The sequence below is a fragment of the Melopsittacus undulatus genome, chromosome 5 (genome assembly GCF_012275295.1).
Source record: "Melopsittacus undulatus isolate bMelUnd1 chromosome 5, bMelUnd1.mat.Z, whole genome shotgun sequence".
Lineage (NCBI taxonomy): Eukaryota > Metazoa > Chordata > Aves > Psittaciformes > Psittaculidae > Melopsittacus > Melopsittacus undulatus.
In genome coordinates, this window is record NC_047531.1 from 384,121 (window position 1) to 405,565 (window position 21,445).

At 52.6% G+C, this 21,445-nt stretch overlaps 1 protein-coding gene across 1 annotated transcript in view; it reads right to left on the reverse strand.

The window, feature by feature from the left end:
• SHANK3 (SH3 and multiple ankyrin repeat domains 3) overlaps positions 1 to 21,445 on the reverse strand; it is a 288,859-nt gene that overhangs the window by 192,228 nt on the left and 75,186 nt on the right. The window contains exon 10 of the mRNA XM_034063065.1: positions 20,813 to 21,134. Within this exon, the coding sequence (XP_033918956.1) occupies positions 20,813 to 21,134 (322 nt within the window). The remainder of the gene's footprint in view (positions 1 to 20,812; positions 21,135 to 21,445) is intronic.

The window sequence follows — 21,445 nt, forward strand, 5'->3', positions numbered from 1 at the left end:
TGGAGCTGCTGGAGCTGCAGCCCAAGCCAGCAGATGTGATGAGGAGGCACCATGAGTACAGCAGACGCACTGCTGCATGTCTGTAGCTGCCTGTATCCATCTCCAGGAGAAGAGAGGTCTGGAAACAACCATGGTCCTGCTTGATATATTGATTATTTTCCCTTTTCCCTGTTTTGTTTTCCATATTATTGTTTGGATGAAGCAAAACAGGGAAGAATGTGGAGGAAAGAAACTCCTCAGCTGGACACAAACACAACTTCCTGTGTGATGAGCCCCAGGACAGGAGTTCAGGCATTTTGCCCTATGGTGTCTGCGAACAGATCCACTTTCAGCCACCCAAGACTTCAGAGAGCTGCTCTGTCACTGACAGTGTCCTCAAGAGCCCTCATGCACCTCACCCTGTGCCTGCCTCTGCCTGACAGACAGAGCAACAAGTGGAGGTTGTGATGAATGTCCCAGCCCTCACCTCACAGGTCCCTGGTCATCACCAGTTCAACCAGCCCTTCTCCTTCACCCAGGCATCAACCGCAGCTGTCTCGTGTACATTAACACTGGGACTGGTGTGTTTAAGCACTGCCTATGAAGAATCATGCTCCTGGGACACCTGCTCGGGGCAGCTTATTCCACCCCAGTGCTGCAGGTGGGTCCTTCCCCCATGCATGGAGCTGCTGCTGCTTCCCGTTCCCAAGCACAGCCCTGCCCCACCGGTGGTCCCAGGATTCTGCTCGGGAAGTGCTTCCCTGGGAGGAGGAATAACTGAAATGTCCCTGGAACTCAAAGTGATTCTCAGGTTTGTTCCCTTGGAAGGGAGGATGGATGTGCCTGTGCCAAATGTCAAATCAAGGGGATCCTTTGTCACTGATTCCCGTTTACTCCACATCTGTATTCCTTACTAAAGGGAGCCCGTGTGAGGCACAGCAGGGCAGGACGGGCTGCTGGATCACCTCTAGCACACAGGCACCAGGAACATCCTCTGCCTCACTGCCACCACCAAGTGTGTCTGAGGATGCACACAGTGATGCAGCTCCTGCAGATGTAGTGGCATCCAACACTCACCGCAGCAGCGGGGTGACCTTCACACGGGACCTGACCTCAGCCACAGCCACAGCGCTTCCTGGTGCTCCGTTTTCAGGATCCAAAGCTTCAGCAAAGGCAAGGCTGCAGCAGGCAGCACTGGGACCAGTGGCACCGGAGATGGATCCGCAGCGTGGCAGTGACAGTGCAGAAAACACCATCACTGAGGTTTCCATCACTAACCCCGACCAGCTGAGATCTACCAAAGCTCCTGACAAGAAGGTCCCTGTAGGACAAGGGGTAGTGTAGTCCTTTCCTACTGCCCCTGCTCAGCCAGCGCAGGACTGGACAGCAGTACTCAGGGCATCAGCACAGACGGTGCAACACATTTCACCCCCAGGTAACACAGCATCGTGACTTGGGACTAGATGGAAAGCTTGCAAGTGTCATCCCAGAAAAAAAAGGAATGAGTGCTTGGGAATACGGAGCAGACACAGCAAAGATCCCTTTGTTTAAAATGCACAGCGTCTGTGCTGCAAAGTGTCTCCTCAGCTTGCTTAGCACCAGCTTCATCCTGCAGACAAGCCACTCGCTCAGAGCCACTCAAGTCTCACAGGTTGAGTTTATTATGGAGCGCCACGTCTGGGAAGTGGAACCCCAAATCCTGTGCCAGAAGGAGCTCTGGTGACAAGCTGTGCACGTGAGCGATAGCTCTGCATGGAGGCAAGAGGCACAGTATGAGCATCCAAGGTTTCAAAAGCAAAGACAACACTGAAAGCATTAAAACGTGAAACCCTGCAGAGATGGAAGGTGCTAAGTAAGCAGTTAAGGAAAGCACTAGATGAGGAGCAGGTCTGGCCAAGGGGGAGGCCCTGCCACAGCTACAGAGTCTGAGGAGAGCTGAAACCCCACTGCATGGAGCTGGCTCCAGTCTGACCAGTCCTGGTGCTGCTGGAAAGAGAGGGGCAAGTCCCATGGCAGAAAGGAATAAAGCTCAGAAAGGGGAAATGCTCCCAGACAAGGCAAAGGACAGAGTGAGTGCTCAGTGTGGTTGTCACAGGGGTGACCAGGTTTGTAAAACACAGGCAAGATCACAGACCTTATGGGATGTGTGGACACACTGGGAAGGATCCTGTGCTGGAGGCTCCATGGGGCCTGTGAAAGGGGGACGAGTGGGAGGCACAGCTTTGAGGGAGCTGAAGAACAAGACCTGCATGTAAATGTTTTCTGACATACCCTCAGTATGTCATGCAGATGGGAGCAGGGAGGTAAATCCCACTGCATGGCTGAGACAAAAGAAGGATGTGTAGTGATTAGAGACTGGGGAAAACCCTGACAATAGGATTCCCTTGCAGGAGAGGCACAGGGAACCTAACCTAAACCTTGGTGGAAGCAAGCTGCTGGGGTTTAACATGAACAGGTTATAGGAGAGCTTTTAGCTAAAGGGTTAGGAAAGCTGGTATATGGAGACAAGCACCTGCTTCTTGGGCTGATTCATGCTGGAGGGGTGAAGCTGGTAAAAGTCAGGTATAAATCCACAAACAGACACCCCAGACTCGTGCATCTGTTCCTCTGTACTGGAGCTGGAGGTCTGAGAAGTGAGGCAGGAGACCCAGAATCCCGGTTTTAATATTGGTACAATGGATGCAGTGGGAATGTGGGGAAGAAAGACACAGCAGGAAACATAATAGAGAGTGTTGGGAGCTGGCACTGGTGGAGAGGAGGTGCCTCAGTGCAAAGGTGGCTTTGAACTCCATCCGATGAACTGGACTGTGCCAGCAATGGGTGTGGGTTTGCCCTGGGCTGATGCTCCAGCAGGAGACAGGGGTGATCAGGACCACATCCCAGTGATACCACAGAGCAGCAAAGTCATTGAGCACAGGGCAATGAGACTCACCCCTGAATTCTGCCCCAATAGAGGAAACACCAGAGACAACAAACTGGATTTTAGCAGCCAGGCAGGGAATGGGCTGCAGGAAGATGCATTCCTGACCTTGCAGTGACCTGGGAACATGCTAGAGCTCATAATCTCATTCATTAAGAGTCATTATTTAACAGTGACCCCAATACAGCTACACATACAAGGGTGTACTGTTGTAGGTGCAATAGGAGATGATTAATCATTTGCCTCTGTGTTCAGTTAAAGCACAGGGTCTCTAAATTCTGAGAAACTCATGTTGGTAAGAAACTAAAAAGGACCATTAAAAGTAAAACCTTTGCTTGAGTCCTAGAGATGATCTTAAGACACCTTATTGGATGTTAAGACACATAGTACCTATCAAGAAGGAAAATAGAAATACCTGAATAATAGCAGGGCATGTAAGGTTATAAGAAGCAAGGAATCATAGAATGGTTTGGGTTGAAGGGACCTTAAAGCTCCTCCAGCTCCAACCCCTGCCACGGGCAGGGACCCCTTCCACTGGAGCAGCTGCTCCAAGCCCCTGTGTCCAACCTGGCCTTGAGCACTGCCAGGGATGGGGCAGCCACAGCTTCTCTGGGCACCCTGTGCCAGCGCCTCAGCACCCTCACAGGCAACAGCTTCTGCCTCAGAGCTCAGCTCAGTCTCCCCTCTCTTGGGCAGGTTCAAGCCATTCCCCTTGGCCTGTCCCTACATCCCTTGTCCCAAGCCCCTCTCCAGCTTTCCTGCAGCCCCTTTAGGCACTGGAGCTGCTCTCAGCTCTCCCCTTCTCTTGTCCAGGCTGCCCCAGCCCAGCTCTCTCAGCCAGAGCTGCTCCAGCCCTCTGCCAAAAAGACAAAGTTGTATTTAAATGAGAAACTCCAGGACAGATAATCTGTTAAATGTTCTGTTAAATACAGAACACAACACAAAACCAGAGCTGAGTTTGAAGAATAATGTGCAGGAAGCCTAAAAACTGGTGTAGTTTTTCAGAAACATCCAGAACAGAAAACCTGTAAGGGGCTGAAAAGGCAGAAACCTCTGCAATGAGCACAGAAGATGTCACGTCTGACTCCTCAAGGAGTCAAAAGATAAAGGTGTTCCTATGGGCAGAACCCCCTTGAAGCTCCAGGGGTCAAATTTTACTTCCCAGATCCACAGTGATGTATGGCACATCCTGTGCCAGCATTGTCTCTTGCTTGTGTTAATTTTGCCCTTTCCTGATGCTTAGTCCCAGCTCTGTCTCCAGTGCTTCAGGACAAACAAGCTCACTTTCCAGAACTGTTGTACTAATGGAGAGGGCAGGGACACAGAGCTTAACACAAGCAGGAAACGCTGTTTTGCTCAGCTGAGAGACTGAGTGGTGCAGGATGTCACAAACACCAAGAGCAGACACGGCTTCAAGAAGGGATTAGACAAGCTCATGAGGGATAATCCACCGGTGGTTAATGGAAATGCTATTGGACAGCCTTCATCTCAGGCAGCTCTGCTGCTCACCAGTAACTCATTCCTCAGCTCCTCACTATTCACTCCATGGTGTGACTTTTCCCTGTGTATGCTCTATAGATCTGCTGGGGCAGGATCCAGGTGCCAGGGGAAGCCTGTTCCCAGGATGGTCACCCCGTGTCCTGTGGTCTGCATCAGTCCCCTCTGCTCTGCTTTCTGTTTGTCTTTACCTGTCACAATGAACAGTGTTTTAAGTAAGGTCTTAGGGGATGTTGCACAACTGTGCGAGCACTCGTCTTCACAACAGACATGGGCCATCATCTGAGTAATGCTGCCAAGTAGTTTACTTGATTGCTTCTATGATTCTATGATTCTATTCTATGATTCTAAGAGATAAAGCAACTTTGAGCTCACAGAAGAAATTTTGGGATTTATCTTTTAAATCCAGTTTTAAAGCTGACTCTTTTCTCTTGAGTTTTCCCATACTTCAGATTCCTCTTAATAATCCAGTCCTCTTCAGCACCAACTTCACACCCTCAGTAAAGTTCCAGAATGTGTTTCTAGTGCCAAGGACACTGGAGGAAAGACTAAAGATCATTCACAAGACCAAAACTTGATTCTTTCCTACTAAACGCCTTCTGCCCCAGCACTTCCCCATTCAGCTCTTATGCATTCCCATTGCTCTTGCACATTCAGGTCACTGCTTAGTTACAGTCACCTCTGCACTCTGCCATGTTCTCCATGAGGACAACCATTTAACATGGGGTGTTATATCCAGTGTGCACCGTTACTAGACAGATGAGACCTGCTGAGTTCACCTTTGTTGGGGAACTGCATATGTAGCAAGTATAAATCTAAGAGGGCTATGGTCCAGCTCCAGGCAGTAACCGGTGCTTGCACTGGGCCTTCAAGCAGAGCTTCAGGACCTGCAGCAGCAGACAGGGCACATGGTGCCTCTCCAGGAAAGACTCAGGGACAATAACTTCCCTGTTCAAGGAATTGCCATGGCCGGGGTGTGCGACGAGAGCTGCTTCACTGTGCGTGGCAGCGCTGCAGATCAGTTTAGTATGGGAAGCGAGCAGAATGCCATCTTCAATTGCAAGTACATGGGGAATTTAGATAAGTAGATTATAAATATACAAACTGGAATTTAACTGAGGGGAAGATGCTGCTTATCAGCAGCTGTAATTCTTCAAGTGGATTGTCACCACAATATCTATTCTTTGTCTTAGACTAAGCATTCAGATTTTGGTGTGATAAGCTCCTCCTGCAGCAGTGACAGCCAAGGCTGTTTCCTCACCCAAACCCCATGAACTACAAGTTTACAAACCGCTCCAGCCCTGTGTGCTTCCCTCCCACAATATCCCCCCTAAGGGTGGGGAACCTGGTGTACAGAGGAGGCCTGCATCTAAACAGCAAAGCTGGAATCACCGCATGTTCCAGCAAGTTATCTGCCAGCACAACTGGTACCCTCTGAATTATGCCTCACCCCAGCAGACAAATTAGCCAGCAGCAAAATAGCTGGGTTTAAGGCTGTCAGAAAACATTACTTCACTGAAGTGCCTGAGCTGAAGAGCGTGTCAGCCCTTGCTCTCTATGGGGACAGTGAATGAGCAAACATTGCGCTCCGCTCGCCGCAGTCCTGGGCACGTGGGTTTGCAGGATATGCAGTTATTCATTTGGGGGAAAAAAGGAGAAAGTAGAACTGCACCTTTAAGAGATGCAAAAGAACAACATAATTCAATATATTCCAATAATAAAAACTCTGCTGGAGTATATTAGGCAACTGGAAAGGGGAATCTGATTGAATTTTAGACCTGGTTCTTGAATATGTGAATCAGATTAGGAGGAAGAGTTGATGGAAAGAGTGAGATGTGCCTGGCAGTCAGCGTGCAAGAAGATCTTAGAGGATGAAATACCTTAAATGAAACTCCTGGATAAAAACAAGGCGACTTTGGAGTTTCCATTTCATTTTCCTCCTGGTGAAGCACTCCACAAGAACCCACAGGTGACCATAACCTGCAGCAGGTATGTTCCACATAGAATGGGGATGCAGCTGAGCCATGCCTGGGGAAGTGCTGGAGCAACACGAGAGCAAACTCTGGTCACAGGGATGGGAGAAACCACAGCACAGCAGAGGACACAAGGAGCCATTTGCACAGAGCTGGAGTCTGTCTGAGGCAGTGCTGGGGCTGAGGGCAAGGACACTGCAGTGCCTACAGAGACAGTCTTCAGCTCATTCAGGGAAGGTGCAGTTCTCAGGCCTGCGATACAATCTGAGCAGCTCTTTGCAAGGATGCTGCAGGACAAACCAACTCCTAACCTGCCACTGCTGCCACAGGCTGCAAGCTAAGAGACACGCAGGACCAGACCAGGAAAGGTAACTGCACCCTTTGTGAGTGGCCAGGCTCCCATGGAGGGATGTGCCCTCAGTGCTCCTGAGCCTGTTTGCGATGGGTTAGGAAAGGGCTTCAGTCACTGCACAAACAGGAGCTGGTGGAGCCAGAACGGGCAGGATGGGGCATGGCACAGCACTGACACAAAGGGCACCTTCCATCTGCAGCTCACCCACAGACTGCTGGTGCTGGCTGGGGCAAGGATCAGCAAGGGACTGCAGGACAGGGGGAGTGAAGCCAAGGCAGACCCCTCTGTAGAGGTATGGCCTTGAGCACAGCAGCGTTTAGAGACTGATTTAGAGATGGCCATTCACAAATCAACACAAAACTACAAACCCAGACTTTTCTAATCCCTGCTAGCATGCAAAATCAGAACTCACCCCCCCGGAAGCACTCACTGGCACCTATCTGCTTTGCTGCTAACACCCATGGAAAATATGAGCTTTCTATAATGGTTTTTAAAAGCACATCTAAACAAAGCATATATTGCCACCATTTTCCCTTCACCTTGCCTTATTTCAAAAATTCTAGTCCATTTTAGCTGAAACTGAGCCAGAAGCAATGAAAAACCTTCAGACTGGAAGGGATTTGAACAGGAAGATTAAAACCAGCTGAAAGGAATCCTTTACTACGAGCAGCCCAGCTCAGTAAATGCCACTGGCGAGACTGCTCCCCACCATAAAATAATAGCTCCATAAATGGGGAACAACAGCACGTTACAGCAGCAGAGATTGCTGCCGGGTGTCAGTAGTGCTGAGTTCCAGCACTATTAGCAATTTCATGCCAAGCCATAATGCGTGTTCCTATTTGGGATGCAGATCCCATAGCTTGGGAGCCTTATAAAAATGTGTAATAAATGCTGCATCACTGAAACAGCAACAATGATCCTATCACCACTTCAGCACAGGGTCATTCCATATGGATCACAGCAGAGAGCTCCAGGGGTCCCTTGGCAGCCTGACAGGGAAGTTTCTTCTGCTCACTGGTTATGAGCCACATAAACATTACAACAAGACATAACATCCTGAAAACACCTTAGGCTGAAGCCTGGCCTCACCAAGGGCACCTCTCACCACCCTGGTCCCTCCTGAGCCTGCCTGAGCTTCCATGGAGCAGCAGAGGTGCTCTGCAGGCTGTGGTGCAGCAGTGCCAGTGCCATGCCCAGGCTCTGCTGGGATGGGTGGGCATGGAATGGAGCAGGAGGAAGTTGGGAGAGCTGCAGCTGATGTCCTGGAGGTAATCAATGACCCTCCCAAAACAGCACCTCAGCTAAGAGTTTGTACTGCCCCAGTCAGAGCCAAACCAGGGCTGCTCTCCAGGCAGGGAGACAAGAATGGTAATGTCAAAGTCCCCAAGTCCTGGGGATTGTGACCTGTAGGGACAGGCCAAGGGGAATGGCTTGAACCTGCCCAAGAGAGGGGAGCCTGAGCTGAGCTCTGAGGCAGAAGCTGTTCCCTGTGAGGGTGCTGAGGCGCTGGCACAGGGTGCCCAGAGAAGCTGTGGCTGCCCCATCCCTGGCAGTGCTCAAGGCCAGGTTGGACACAGGGGCTTGGAGCAGCTGCTCCAGTGGAAGAGGTCCCTGCCTGTGGCAGGGGTTGGAGCTGGAGGAGCTTTAAGGTCCCTTCCAACCATTGCATTAGGACATTTGTCTGGGAGGTCAAAAGTGGGATTATCATAGAACCACGGAATGGTTTGGGTTGGAAGGACATCTGTTTCCTGCTCCAGGACTTCATGATGTAGTTTGGATTCAGACCTGAAGCCTGCACGCTCACCAGTGGGAGGGCAGGTTAATTCAGAGGGTATAAATCCCCGCAGCTCAAGCCAGAACAGCCTGCCTACACACAGGCAGGTTTCTTCTGCTTACAGATTCCCACTCCACCTGACAGGAGCTGTAACATCCCTGGTGATCCCTCACTCCTTGAGCAGCACTTCTCATACCATGTGCAGTAGCATCCGTGTGTCCCCAGGTGCTGGGCACAGGCTCCTCATGAACAGCAATGATTCCCTTTACAGCTCAGCCTTCCAGGGCTCTTTGTGCTGTGAGCCCTGAGCCAGTACCAGCTTTAAACACTGCACTGGCAAAACTGACCCCATCCACCGACCCCTTCACCACAGCTCTGTGCTCCATGCTGAGGAGCACAGCCAACACCGACAGCCCCAGCTCTGCCTGCTCATCTGCCACCTGTACATGAAGGGGTACCTGCTCACACCCATAGAACAGCAGCACTGGGGAACACGAGGGGATCACTGCAGGGAGGGCAGTGGTGAACAGGAGCCTCCATCCTGCTGCGAACAACCTGTTCTCTGGCTCCTCCAAACACATCCTACAATCACAGACTGCTCCAGGTGGGAAAGCACCTTCGGATCATGCAGCTCCAACCCCTGCCACGGGCAGGGACCCCTTCCACTGGAGCAGCTGCTCCAAGCCCCTGTGTCCAACCTGGCCTTGAGCACTGCCAGGGATGGGGCAGCCACAGCTGCTCTGGGCACCCTGTGCCAGCGCCTCAGCACCCTCACAGGGAACAGCTTCTGCCTTATCTCCAACCTGAACTTCCCCTGTTTCAGTTTGAACCCATCACCCCTTGTCCTGTTGCTGTAGTCCCTGATGAAGAGTTCCTCTCTGGTATCCAATGGTCATATTCAATCACATCCTTGTTTAATCCCATTCTTTCCAACCTCTCTGCATACAAGACCATCTCCAGGCCTCACTAATTCAGACCATTCATCTCTGCCATGTGATCCCACACAGATCTGTTCATTGCTGGTTGCCCAGTACTGCTCACAACATTCATACCAGACTGTGCCATTACACATGCAAAGGCACCAGGATATCATTACTGCTGCTCCTGAGCTATCTCTCACAATGCCAAATGCCTGTTTAATCCCTGGCAGTACCTGCAGAGTGGGCAGAGCCTCCCCAAGGTGGCTCAATAACATCTGGGCTCCAGCCCAGCACTCACCAGCACCAGCTGCAGGTGCAGCATTGAGAAAGCACTGAAAGGGCACAGATAGTGTGAAGAGCAGTGAACAACACAGAAACAGGCAGCAGGAGGTGAAGTTACTACAGGAGGGCTGAGGGACATAACCTGCAGCTCCTCAAAGACAGGAGCAAAGCAGAGTGAGTCTGCAACCTCCTCTCTCCCAGGGGCTGCCCAGTGTATAGCACTCAGAGACCACAGCTGGATGATGCTGGAGAGAAGGGAAATGTTGTACCAACATATCTGTGAGAGCAGCTGGATACACAGAGAACATGTGGGAAGCCACAAGTTGAGAGCTGTGACACATCACTATCCAGAAAACACATTACTGGAACCAGCCCAGCACTGGGGGTGTCAGAGCAGACAACCCTGCAGTGTGACTGATGCAGCGCTGCTTGCCTCCTGGCAAACCTTTACCTGAGACAGCGTCACCCGAGACAGCATCACCTGGGACAGCATCACCTGAGACAGCATCACCCGGGACAGCATCACCCGGGACAGCATCACCCGGGACAGCATCACCTGGGACAGCATCACCCGGGACACCATCACCCCCGGCTCCACTCTGCTCTGCTGTCTGCTCCCAGGTCCCTGTGAGATGTGGCTGCCCAGTGTCACCCACTCAGCTGCACTCCAGGTACTGCCCTCGCTGCTCAGAGCCACACAGCCACACATATCCCACCAGGAACCCACAGCGATGCCAAGCTCACCCTGGGCCTGCCGAGGACATCCTGGCCCCAACAGAGGAACACTGAGGGGCATCTCATGGGCCTGGGGGAGCAGCAACCCCTGCTCTGTTAACAGTGAGGGGTGAGCAACTCACAGAGAGATCCTGCAGCTGCAGGCAGAGACCCCTTGAAAGGGAAAGGGAAGGAGACGAAAAGATGAGAAAAGAGAAAAGGAATTATTAGAACAATTAGAAGCGGAATGAAAAAGCCCTAAGCAGATGTATTCTGGGGATTGAAAAGCTTGTCTGGAAAAGGTACATCCCAGGAATGGTCTGGGATTGGTGCACTGGGAAGGATGCCAGCAGCACTCTGGCACAGCCCCACAGGATCACCCCAGGGCTGGCACAGGCAACATGCCCAGCAGGTACACCCCATCACAGGGGATGGACAGCCCGCTCCAGCCCACAGTGTCCCAGCAAGCAATAGGATGGCCTTGTCATGGCACTGACACCATTTTACCATGTACCCCATTTTGTACCTCCTGCATTTCAATGAGTGAGTCCTCAGTTTCAGGGTGGCACTGACCCGGAGCAGCGCATTTGCAGCTCATGTGAAATCCAGCAGGATGGAGCAGCTGGCTGGATCTCCTCCTCACAGCATGAATCACCTGAATCTATCAACAAACCCCATCCACCTTTCATGTCCCAGTTCCCTCCACCACAAAATAACTAAGGCTGGGCCCAGCAAAGAGGAGACCCCGAGCAAGGGGGGCCCCAGGACCAGCTCTGGAGCCCAGAGTCCCAGGCTGGCCTGGGTCAAGAGCATTGCTGCTGCCCGTTCTTGGGCTGCAGGGCAGGAGTCGGGAGCAGATGTCACCCCCAGCTGGGGTGAAAGCAGGGATGGCACACTGCCCTCCAAGGCTGTGAGCCCAACCACAACAGCAGTGTGAGCTTAACTGCTCTCACTGCAGCAGTCATTCTTAACAGGGGTCATTTCTTTTCTCTTAGATGAAGTTGATGGCACTGCTCTGCATCGCACCCCTAAGCACCTGCTGCCCATAACCTCACACAAGAGGAAACCCAGGGAAAGCTCTCAAAGCCTCAAGCACCAGCTCCAGTCAGAGGCCTGCTTTGATTTACCCTCTGTGTTTCCCCACTTCTGTTCTCTGTTTGGCCTTTGCTCCTCATCTCCATCATCATCCTGCTGCTCCCAGTCTGTGCTATGAGAAAGATCAAAACACTGGATGGGGGGGGTGGAAAGCCGCTCTAACATGTTATTTGTACATCATTGTGACATTTATAAGGTAAGGTTTTAATGGTTTGGACTGGTGAAACTGAAATCCCCTGCATCCCACTGCAGTTTAAGACCTCCCTCCCTGGAGCCAGTACCTGTTAAACATGAACACACTGCATGGCACTACCACCACTTGCCATCACAGTGCTCTGCTCAAAGGGACAGTTTCACTTCCCAGACCTCCATGTGCCTGTCCAGCTCAGGGGGAGAGGGCAGGAAAGTGATTCAGCTTTGGAACACTCATGCCCTGTGACCTCACCTTGGCTGAGGATGTCAGGTACCACCAGGGTCCATGCAGAGTCCTCTTGTGGAAGGCAGCATCACTTTGCTCTTGGCAGCTCATGCTGTCTTCCCCAGACCCAGGATCCCACTCCCAGCAGTCCCTTTATTCTGGGATAATCTCCTAGACCAGCTCTGCTGTACTATTGGTGATCTTTGATGATGGGAAAAAGGGAAATAGAAGCCCCATGTTCAAGAAGGGGAAAATGGATGACCCAGGGAATTACAGAGCAGTCAGTGTCACCTCTGTGCCTGGCAACATCTGGGAGCAGATTCTCCTGGCAGGCATGCTAGGGCACATGAGAAACAACCAGGTGCTTGGTGACAGCAGCAGGGCTTCACTAGGGGGAGATCCTGCCTGACCTATCTGGTGGCCTTCTATGATGGGCTACGGAACTGATGGACAGGGGTGGAGCAGTTGATGGCATCTACCTGGACTTGTGCAAAGCGTTCGACACTGTCCCACATGACATCCTTGTCTCTAAATTGGAGATACATCAATTTGATAGGGGGAGCACTCGGTGGATAAAGAACTGGCTGGATGGCTGCAAGCAAAGAGTTGTGGTCAACGGTTCAATGTCAGGCTGGAGACCAGTAACAAGTGGTGTCCCTCAGGGATCAGTGTTGGGACTGGTCTTGTTTAACATCTTTGTCACTGACATGGACAGTGGGATTGAGTGTGCCCTCAGCAAGTTTGCTGATGACACCAAGCTTCCATTCCCACCCCCAGGACATGGGTTGGTCTCCATGGCAGCTCTGGGTCACTGCAGCCATTCAAACTCCTCAGACTTCCAAACCTTCCCAGACAGTGGTCAAACCCCACACACTGCCCTAGCCATCCTGGATCTCATCTCCTCCTCCACCTGTCAGGTCAGATTTAATGCTAACCTGTCTTATCTCCTCACCTGACCATCATGCCAAGACCTTTTTGCACTGCCAAGAGCTCCAGTTCACCTGGAACAAAACAGATCTCCAGGAGGGTCTTGCAAACTGTCACATTTCAGGAACTCCTCAGTAGAGCTCAGACACAAAATTCAGTGTTTTATCCGAAAGGATGCATGAAGTCCTGCCCGAATGCTCTGCTGCTTATCCGGGTGCTGAGCTCCATTTCCTGCCAGAGCCAAACGGATTGTGGTGCTCACTGAACCACTGCAGGATTCAGTAAGGATTTGTAAGAACAGCCCAGCTAAAACTGGGATCATCCCGAGGAGTGGGCCCTGCAGTCCCAGAGGCAGGGCAGGCACCTTCACCTCAGCACAGGGCTCTGATGAGCATCTCCACTCATCTGATTGAGTCCTGTTTTAAATCTGACCAACTGAAAGAGATATTCCTGAAGCTTCCCAGTACCCAGACTGACTGCAGATATCCTTATGGGAACGCTGAGGCAAACAGAAAAGCTATTAGAGACAAACGTGCCTGGCAGGGAGGGGATCTCACTTGGATATTGCTGACATCCCTCTTGGTACAGCCGAACTGAAGGGGTGTTTGTCCTGGCTCCTGGCTCTGGAGGGAGCAGCGTGGCACAGGGATGTCTGTGGTGTGAGCAGTCACTCACACACTCCAGGTGAGACTGTGTCCTGAGGAGGGGTTCTGCTGGAGCAGGTGGGTGATGAAGGGGAGCTGGGTCCAGGTGCACACGGTCTGTGGAGAGGCTCCATGGACAGGGCACAGTCCCAGCACAACACAGATCCCAGAGCTGCCAGGCAAGCCCTGGGCATGAGGCAGGTTCAAGAGCCCACAGGCACCAGCACCAGCTCAGGAGCAGCCCCTCAGCCCAGGGGCTGCCCCAACCAGGCTTTCTTGCATACGCTTGACTCAAGCCCATCCAGAGCCTGACCCTGCCTGAGGAAGTTGAAGCCCCTCGACGGGAGCAAGAGCACACATGGGGACCCTTCCAACTGTGTTAACAACAAGCTTTTGGAGCCCAGTTTTCTCTTTTAGATGGGAGGGCTGGACCAGATGACTTCCAGATGTCCCTCACAACTTCAATTACTCTACAAACCTGTAACACCCTGGCAAATGCCCCATATTTCCTGTGCAAGGTCTCCATCTCCAGCCTGATAACTCCATCTCTGGTCTCCTCACCAAGCACCATCACACCCAAGGTGCTGGGCATGGTGCTGGCATTCCTGCAAGCAGCACAGAAGGCCCATAAGCAGCCTGGTGACCCCAGGAGCATCCAGAAGTGGTGGCTCTTGCAGCACCCACCTTCAGGTTCGTCCCCCACCATCTAATTCTGAGGAGCAGGGGGGGAACAAGGCTACAGCTGAGACGAGGAGGGGCCTCAGATCAGCAGCTGATTCCAAGATGCAAACCGAGGCACAGAGGAGGGAATGGAACAAATTGTGGCAATTTCTTCTCAAGTCCCTGATGCAGGCGGAACAAATGAAGCAGATCTCACCCTTCCCAAAGGCAGGGATGGAAAACAAATCATCTGAGGCTTTTAATAAATAAATATATTGTGTGACTTAGTACTTAGGGCAAAGATCTCGTTCACACTGCAGAGGAATAAAAGAGCTTGGGAGTAGTGAATCAGTTAATACTGTTAAAAGTAATAATACAAAAAGAGATATTGGGACGAGGCATTTATTTTATTAAATCCCCCCAGGAGAGGTCAAGAATATTAGAAATCAAGTCCCCAAGTTCCAGTTGCTGCAATAACCACAGTTTTAGCAGCTTCAGAGGAAGGATGTCTGTTCGAGGTGGAAAAGTGCCAGAGCTTGTCAGGGTCGGTGCTAGAAAAGGATGTTCTCTGCAGTCACCTGCTGAAGAGCACAGAGCTGCCTGCAGTTCTTATGAGAGAATGTGTCTGAGCAGGGCTCTGCAGCTAGCCACGCAGCAGCAAAGCACAGCCCTTGTTGCAGAGATGCTCACGGGTAGGACCAAAGGAGAGATTTCAGTGTGGGGGAAATACTCCCTGTTTCCTCAGCACGTGTCCTGTTCTTCAGGCACATGCCAGGAGCAGCCATCAGACAAGATACCAGCTTTGGCAGATGTCTGTTCTGAGCCACTGTGGTGAGCTATGCCTCTCTGATGCAGGCTTAGTGGCTTAGGGATGATCATAGAATCACAGCCTGGTTTGGGTTAGAAGGAACCTTAAAGCTCATCTAATTCCAACCCCTGCCACGAGCAAGGACCCCTTCCACTGAAGCAGCTGCTCCAAGCCCCTGTGTCCAACCTGGCCTTGAGCACTGCCAGGGATGGGCTAAGAAGAGACTGCATTCATCCAGAGAGCTGCTGGGGAGGATGAGGACACTGCCTGCCCAGCAAGCTCCTGGATGGTATTCACAGCAATTAATGTTTATAGTGGAGGTGCAGAAAACAGCCATAGAAGCTCCTTCAGCATTCTGATTCCAAGTGGCTGGAAACATGAAGGCAGAGGTAATGTTGGCAGGAACAACCATGAGATCGTAAGTGGTTGGCACTTCTTAGGAAGAAAGTGAGAAAGACCAGCAAAATATGAGCAATGCATTCCAAGGCCAGACTCCAGCCACTCTTGAATCCTGGAGGCAGGGATACATGAAAGGGTGGCCCAGGATGGGACAGAGGTGAGCCTCCAAAGGTTAAAACCCCAAACTATTACATGATGCTGTAATGACAACGGCAAAGGAAAAGACTTCAGACCTACCCCAATGTGGGGGGTGCATAAGCAGTGAAGTAAGAAACCATAAGCCAGTCATTGAACTGGAACACACTGCATGCCTGCAGTTCCAGACTGCACTGGAAAACATGAGTGTTCGCTATGGACACATGTGAAGGAAAAGCACAAGCCAAAAGGAGCAAACCTGTGGACAGCACAAGCATGAGAGGAAACACCACCATAGAGAGAAGCAGGTAAACACACTGGCAGCAAGAAGACCCCAGAAATTGCTGGTACTGGGTGCTCCTTTGGCTGACTGAAGAGAGCGAAAGCTTTCCATAGGTGAAGCTAGAAAGACCAATGTGCTTAGTACTTGTTTGTCTTTAAATCAGAGATCAACCACGAGATTTCAGAGGCAGAGTTAAGATTCCTGGAAACCAGGAGCAGAAATTAATTAAGAACATTTGGATGTGCCTGACTACACATGGGAAGGAAGTTTAAGAACAGATTAAAGCAATCGAAGAACTGAGGTCATCTTTGAAGGCTCATGGTATAGAGAGTGCATCCAAGAGGGCGGAAAATAGCAAACGGTCAAACAGGGGGGAGAAGAAGACCTAAGAAACACTGTCATGATGAAAAGCAGCATCAGACCAAATAACAAGCTGAAGTGTTTGCACCTGCCTGGAAGGAAGCAACCCAGCAACAGGCAGAAGGGGTTTGTCAAGGACAGAGGGTGAGAGGAGCAGCCACACACCTCAGCCTTGGCTGGGCTCCTTCTGGCCCCACATGTGCCCAAGACCACCGAGCCATGGGGCACAGAATGACCCCTGATGCCTCCCTACGGACATGTGCCCAGGGGCTGTGCACAGGTCAGCATCTCTTTCAGCAAACCCAACGATGGAGTGGAGAAGATCCCTGTCAAATCTACAGGCACTCCAAAGCGGATGCAACACTCCAAAGAACAGGATCCTGATAACCTCAAGGTACTAAATCTACACAGGAATCATCAACTGCACAAGGATTCAGATAGGGAAACACTGGTGATGTGGTGGTGTCTGAGGGGTATAAGCCACGAAGGCTATCACACCCTGAGTGTGGGTCACACAGCACACCACAGAGCACAGGGTGAGCAGCTGTCAACTACAGCCTGGGAAACACACAGCCTAACTCCACTGCTCTGCAGTGCCTGCTCCATCACCATGCCACAGGGAAGCACTGGGACAGGGGAGCCTAGAGAGGGAGCCACAGCAGATTGGGGAAGATGGAGCTTTGGGAAGGGGGAGTCAATGGGGCTTAACAGGCAACAGAGGAGATGACATCAACAAAAATGTGGCAAGTGTTCGTCAGCATGTGTGACACCCGTGAAGGGGACGTGAGGGAGCTCCTCACTGCACCTATGTGGAGCAAACATTGCAAAGCAAACTAGAGGAGGAAATACTCACAACAGACTTCCTAGTGGTGGGGACAGGGAGAGGCAGGAGTGAGGGAAACACAGGGCACGTTCATCACAGGGCTCCCAAGAACACTCACTGCACCCCAGGGCTCCCTCACTGCACCCCAGGGCTCCCTCACTGCACCACAGCAGCAGGCCACCAACAGGCATCTGGGGACACAGTGTGAAAGGCTCACCCAAGCATTGCTGGGGTGGATTAACCTCCAGCATCACCCAGGTCCTTCACACTAGGCTCATTGGAATCCTGCCTGCCCCATTTGGGAGGATCTTGACCACGGTCCATCCCTTGCTGCATGGATGGCAATACTCTCAAACACTGCTCGAAGACTTCTGAGTTCTGTGGGTGTAGAAATTCCATTATGAAAATAGACAGACAATTGTCCTGTTTCCATAGATGCTTTTCACAGCAATAGTGCTGACCTGGTGAGGACCCACGGTTCCCTCTTGCTGACTTGCCCATCTGTGCTAGAACTGCACTCCCCAATGGGAGAAATCAAGATTCTGACTTTACTCCAGCAACACAGATTGCACATATCAGCTATGGACCTTGGTCCATCCCTTGCTGCAGGGGATGCACCACGGTCAAGAGCCCCCCAGATGAGACAGACAGGGCTCCCAGGAGCCTGGAGTCCACCCTGGGCTTGCACCCCCAGTCCTGTGCTCCCACAAGAGAAGCCCATGGGAGGACTCGGCCACCAGAACCATTGGTGTGGCTGAAGTCAAGGGAGACACCCAGATGAGGAACACCTCCTGCAGCCAGCAGGGCTGAGAGCCAGCGCTGAGGCTGGAGGAGACAGTGCGAGGGGCTGCTGTGCATCACTGCTGGACGAGCTGAGACACCAGCGCTGAGCTTGTGCTCATCTACATTCCCTTTGCCGTCTGGAATACATCTGCAAAACAATCAGAGTGTTGCTGGGAACTTCTCCCACAGAGAAGAGTTTTGGGGTAACATTTGCAGACACTACATTTACCTGATATCTAATAAAACCTGATCCAGAAGGAATTTTTCTGCACGACTTCTGGAGGAAGACGTGCGAAAACTCCACATGTTTATGGATGTGATACCTTGTCACTTAGCACACAGCGAAGGCTTCCTGGTTGGAAAATGAAACATCCCTGGGCTGGGAGCCCTCAGTAGTAGGGATCACTGCACAGCAGCTCTGTCAAACCAACACAACCGCTCCGGGAACAGAGCAGGAGGGTGAAAAGGCCAAACAGGAGTGAAAGAAACACTGAGTTACACAAAATGCTGCTGTTAATGAGCTGCTCTGAGCACTGATGAGAGCAGCATCGTGCTGAACAGCAGCGCTGGGAGCGGGTGATGTGGCACTTGGAGCGTCAGTCACAGCGTGGGTTGGGTTGAAAGATAACTTCAAGCTCATCCAGTTGTAACCCACTACTGACCACTGCACCCTCTGCTGACTACTGCACCCACTGCTGGGCACTGCACCCACTGCTGACCACTGAATCCACTGCTGACCATTGCACCCACTGCTGACCACTGCACCCACCGCTGACCACTGCACCCACCGCTGACCACTGCATCCTCTGCTGACCACTTCACCCACTGCTGACCACTGCACCCACTGCTGACCACTGCACCCGCTGCTGACCACTGCACCCGCTGCTGACCAACTGCTGACCACTGCACCCGCTGCTGACCACTGCACCCGCTGCTGACCACTGCACCCGCCGCTGACCACTGCACCCACCGCTGACCACTGCACCCACCGCTGACCACTGCACCCTCTGCTGACCACTGCACCCTGCTGCTGACCACTGCACCCACTGCTGACCACTGCACCCACTGCTGGGCACTGCACCTGCTGCTGACCACTGCACCCACTGCTGACCACTGCACCCACCGCTGACCACTGCACCCACTGCTGACCACTGTACCCAGTGCTGACCACTGCACCCACCGCTGACCACTGCACCCACTGCTGACCACTGCACCCTCTGCTGACCACTGCACCCACCGCTGACCACTGCACCCACTGCTGACCACTGCACCCACCGCTGACCACTGCACCCACCGCTGACCACTGCACCCACCGCTGACCACTGCACCCACTGCTGACCACTGCACCCACCGCTGACCACTGCACCCACTGCTGACCACTGCACCCGCTGCTGACCACTGTATCTTGCAGCAGCACTACAGACCCACTTGTACGTCCCCCACATGCTGCTGCTCATGGCAGACCCCAAACACCCCGTGTCCCCAGCCCAGTCATAAGCCTAATTTCTCCTCCCTGGGAACTGCCTGGCTGGGAATGGCCTGACCCTTCCCACTGCCCTGCTCCTGCCTGGCCACCAGCTGCTCCAGGTACTTCTGGGAACACTTCCCAAACCTCTGATTACAGAAGCCCACAGTATTCCCTTCAGCCACAGCAGCCTCCTAATGCACTGTGCTGTAGCTTCAGCAGGCTCCAAGGCACTAAATTCTGAGCTCACTGCAGGGTGTGGAAAACCCACTGGTTTGTACTGGTTTGAGTGTGCTTCCTATTCCTCTCATTCACTCCTCTCTCCTCATGCCATGACACAGGCAGAGGTTCCCTGTTTTCCTCAGCCAAGAATGTGGCATTTTCAATGTTTTTAACATACTTCCTATATTCCTCTTGTTTCTAAGGTAATGATCCCCATCCTGTGAATGTCTCTTCAGACCAGACATTCCTGTTCTCTCATTCCTGACCATGTCCATGGCATCTCTGAACACTTCAGGGACAGTACTGCAGAGATGTCATCACTGATTCTGACTGAGGCATTAGACTGTTTTCCATATGCTCATCAATCATCCATCACACTTTGGTCATCCAAGAGTGCTGTATCCTATGCTCAAGCTGCCACTGAGCAGAGGCCTCTGCTGAGCTCTTTAGCATCATCCTGCACCTTCTCCTGAGTCTCCTCAGGTACTTCACTGGGTCACTTTTCCTCCTCCAGTAGATATTTCACATTTATCTTCATTATTTTTTACTCACTGACATGTTTCTTTTCCCCAAAATTATTTAGGATTCCTCACAGGGCCCCTGAGCTGTTCCTGCTCTGGAGCTAATGTAAATAGCTGCCATCTGCAGACTGACTCTTCAACGCTCAAATCCAGTTGGACATTAGTGAATACAGCTACAAGCCAGAGCTGGTGTCCATGCTCCCAACTCCTCCTCTGGCCTCACGGTACCAGAGGTTCTCATTAGTCCTCTGAGCAGACATCACATCAGGCATGGCTGTGCTCGGTCTGTCCTCTCCACTAACAGCAGAGCCTGAGCCCAGCTGCTACCAAAGGGACCCTCAACCACAAAGATGCTCCAGAGCATCTCAAAGAGCCATGGACAAGGTCTGTGTCACTCCAAATACCTATGGTCCATCATAACCACAGAACACACAGGGAAGGCTCCTGCACTTGTCAGTGCCCCAGGCGAGGGCATCCATCTGCCACTGCGGGCCTGGTGCATCCAGCAGAGCGATGCCACCACCGTGGCCCATTGGCAGAACACCGATACCTGCAACCACCATCACTGGCCGGGTGGGACACCAGCATTAGGTGTTCACTCATCTAGAACGTGCCACCTCGAAGTGTTGGTGTTCAAGATGCATCATTGTCATAGCAACAACCAGCACAATGCAGTGCTGATGCACTCACCACTTGTCTGAGACATGAGATGAGAGTGAGGGCTTGAGCCAGAGCAGCACAGACAGGGGACATGGGGCTTCCATGGGCTCCACCAGCCTCCCTGCTCCTCACCCGCTGGCTCACAGTGCCTCTGGTGGGACCCACAGCACACACGGAGCTTCCCCCCCAGCCCCTCACCTGGCCTTGCCGCGGCTGCTCCGGCGCAGCGAGGGCACGTCGGCCTCCTTCTCCTCCTGCACGCGCTGCAGGGACGGGGAGCGGCTGTGTGCGCTGCGGACGCTGCCGGCACTGCCCACGCTGCCGTCGGCCGCCTCCTGCATCTGCGCCAGCAGCTGGGGCGGGAGGCTGCGCAGCGACGGCACCGGCGAGTAGGAGGCTCTGCTCTCGGCCTTGAGGTTGTTGTCGCTGGCCGAGCGCTGCAGCAGGCGCGGGGAGGCGAGGCCGCCAGCGCCCAGCAGCCGCCGCCGCTTCGTGTAGCTGGGTGTCTCTCGGAAAGGCACTGCAAGAGAGGGGAAGGGGCTGTCAGACACTGAAGCACAGCATGGAACCCGCACTGAGCCGCCATGGTCGGGGTGGATGATGGCGGCGAGGCAGGAGGGGTGGGAAAGCACATGGAGCTGGGTGGGAGGGCAGGAATGGGCAGGAGGATGGAGCCTCGCCTGCTGCCAGCCCCTCTCCCTGCAGCACCACAGGGAAACTGCACCAGGAGCACATGGGATGGGTGAGCCCAGCTTGGCACATGGGAGGGGATGGAGGTGGCATCTCAGACAGCATCAGGGAGCATTGCCAGAGGGGGAGGCAGACACAGCA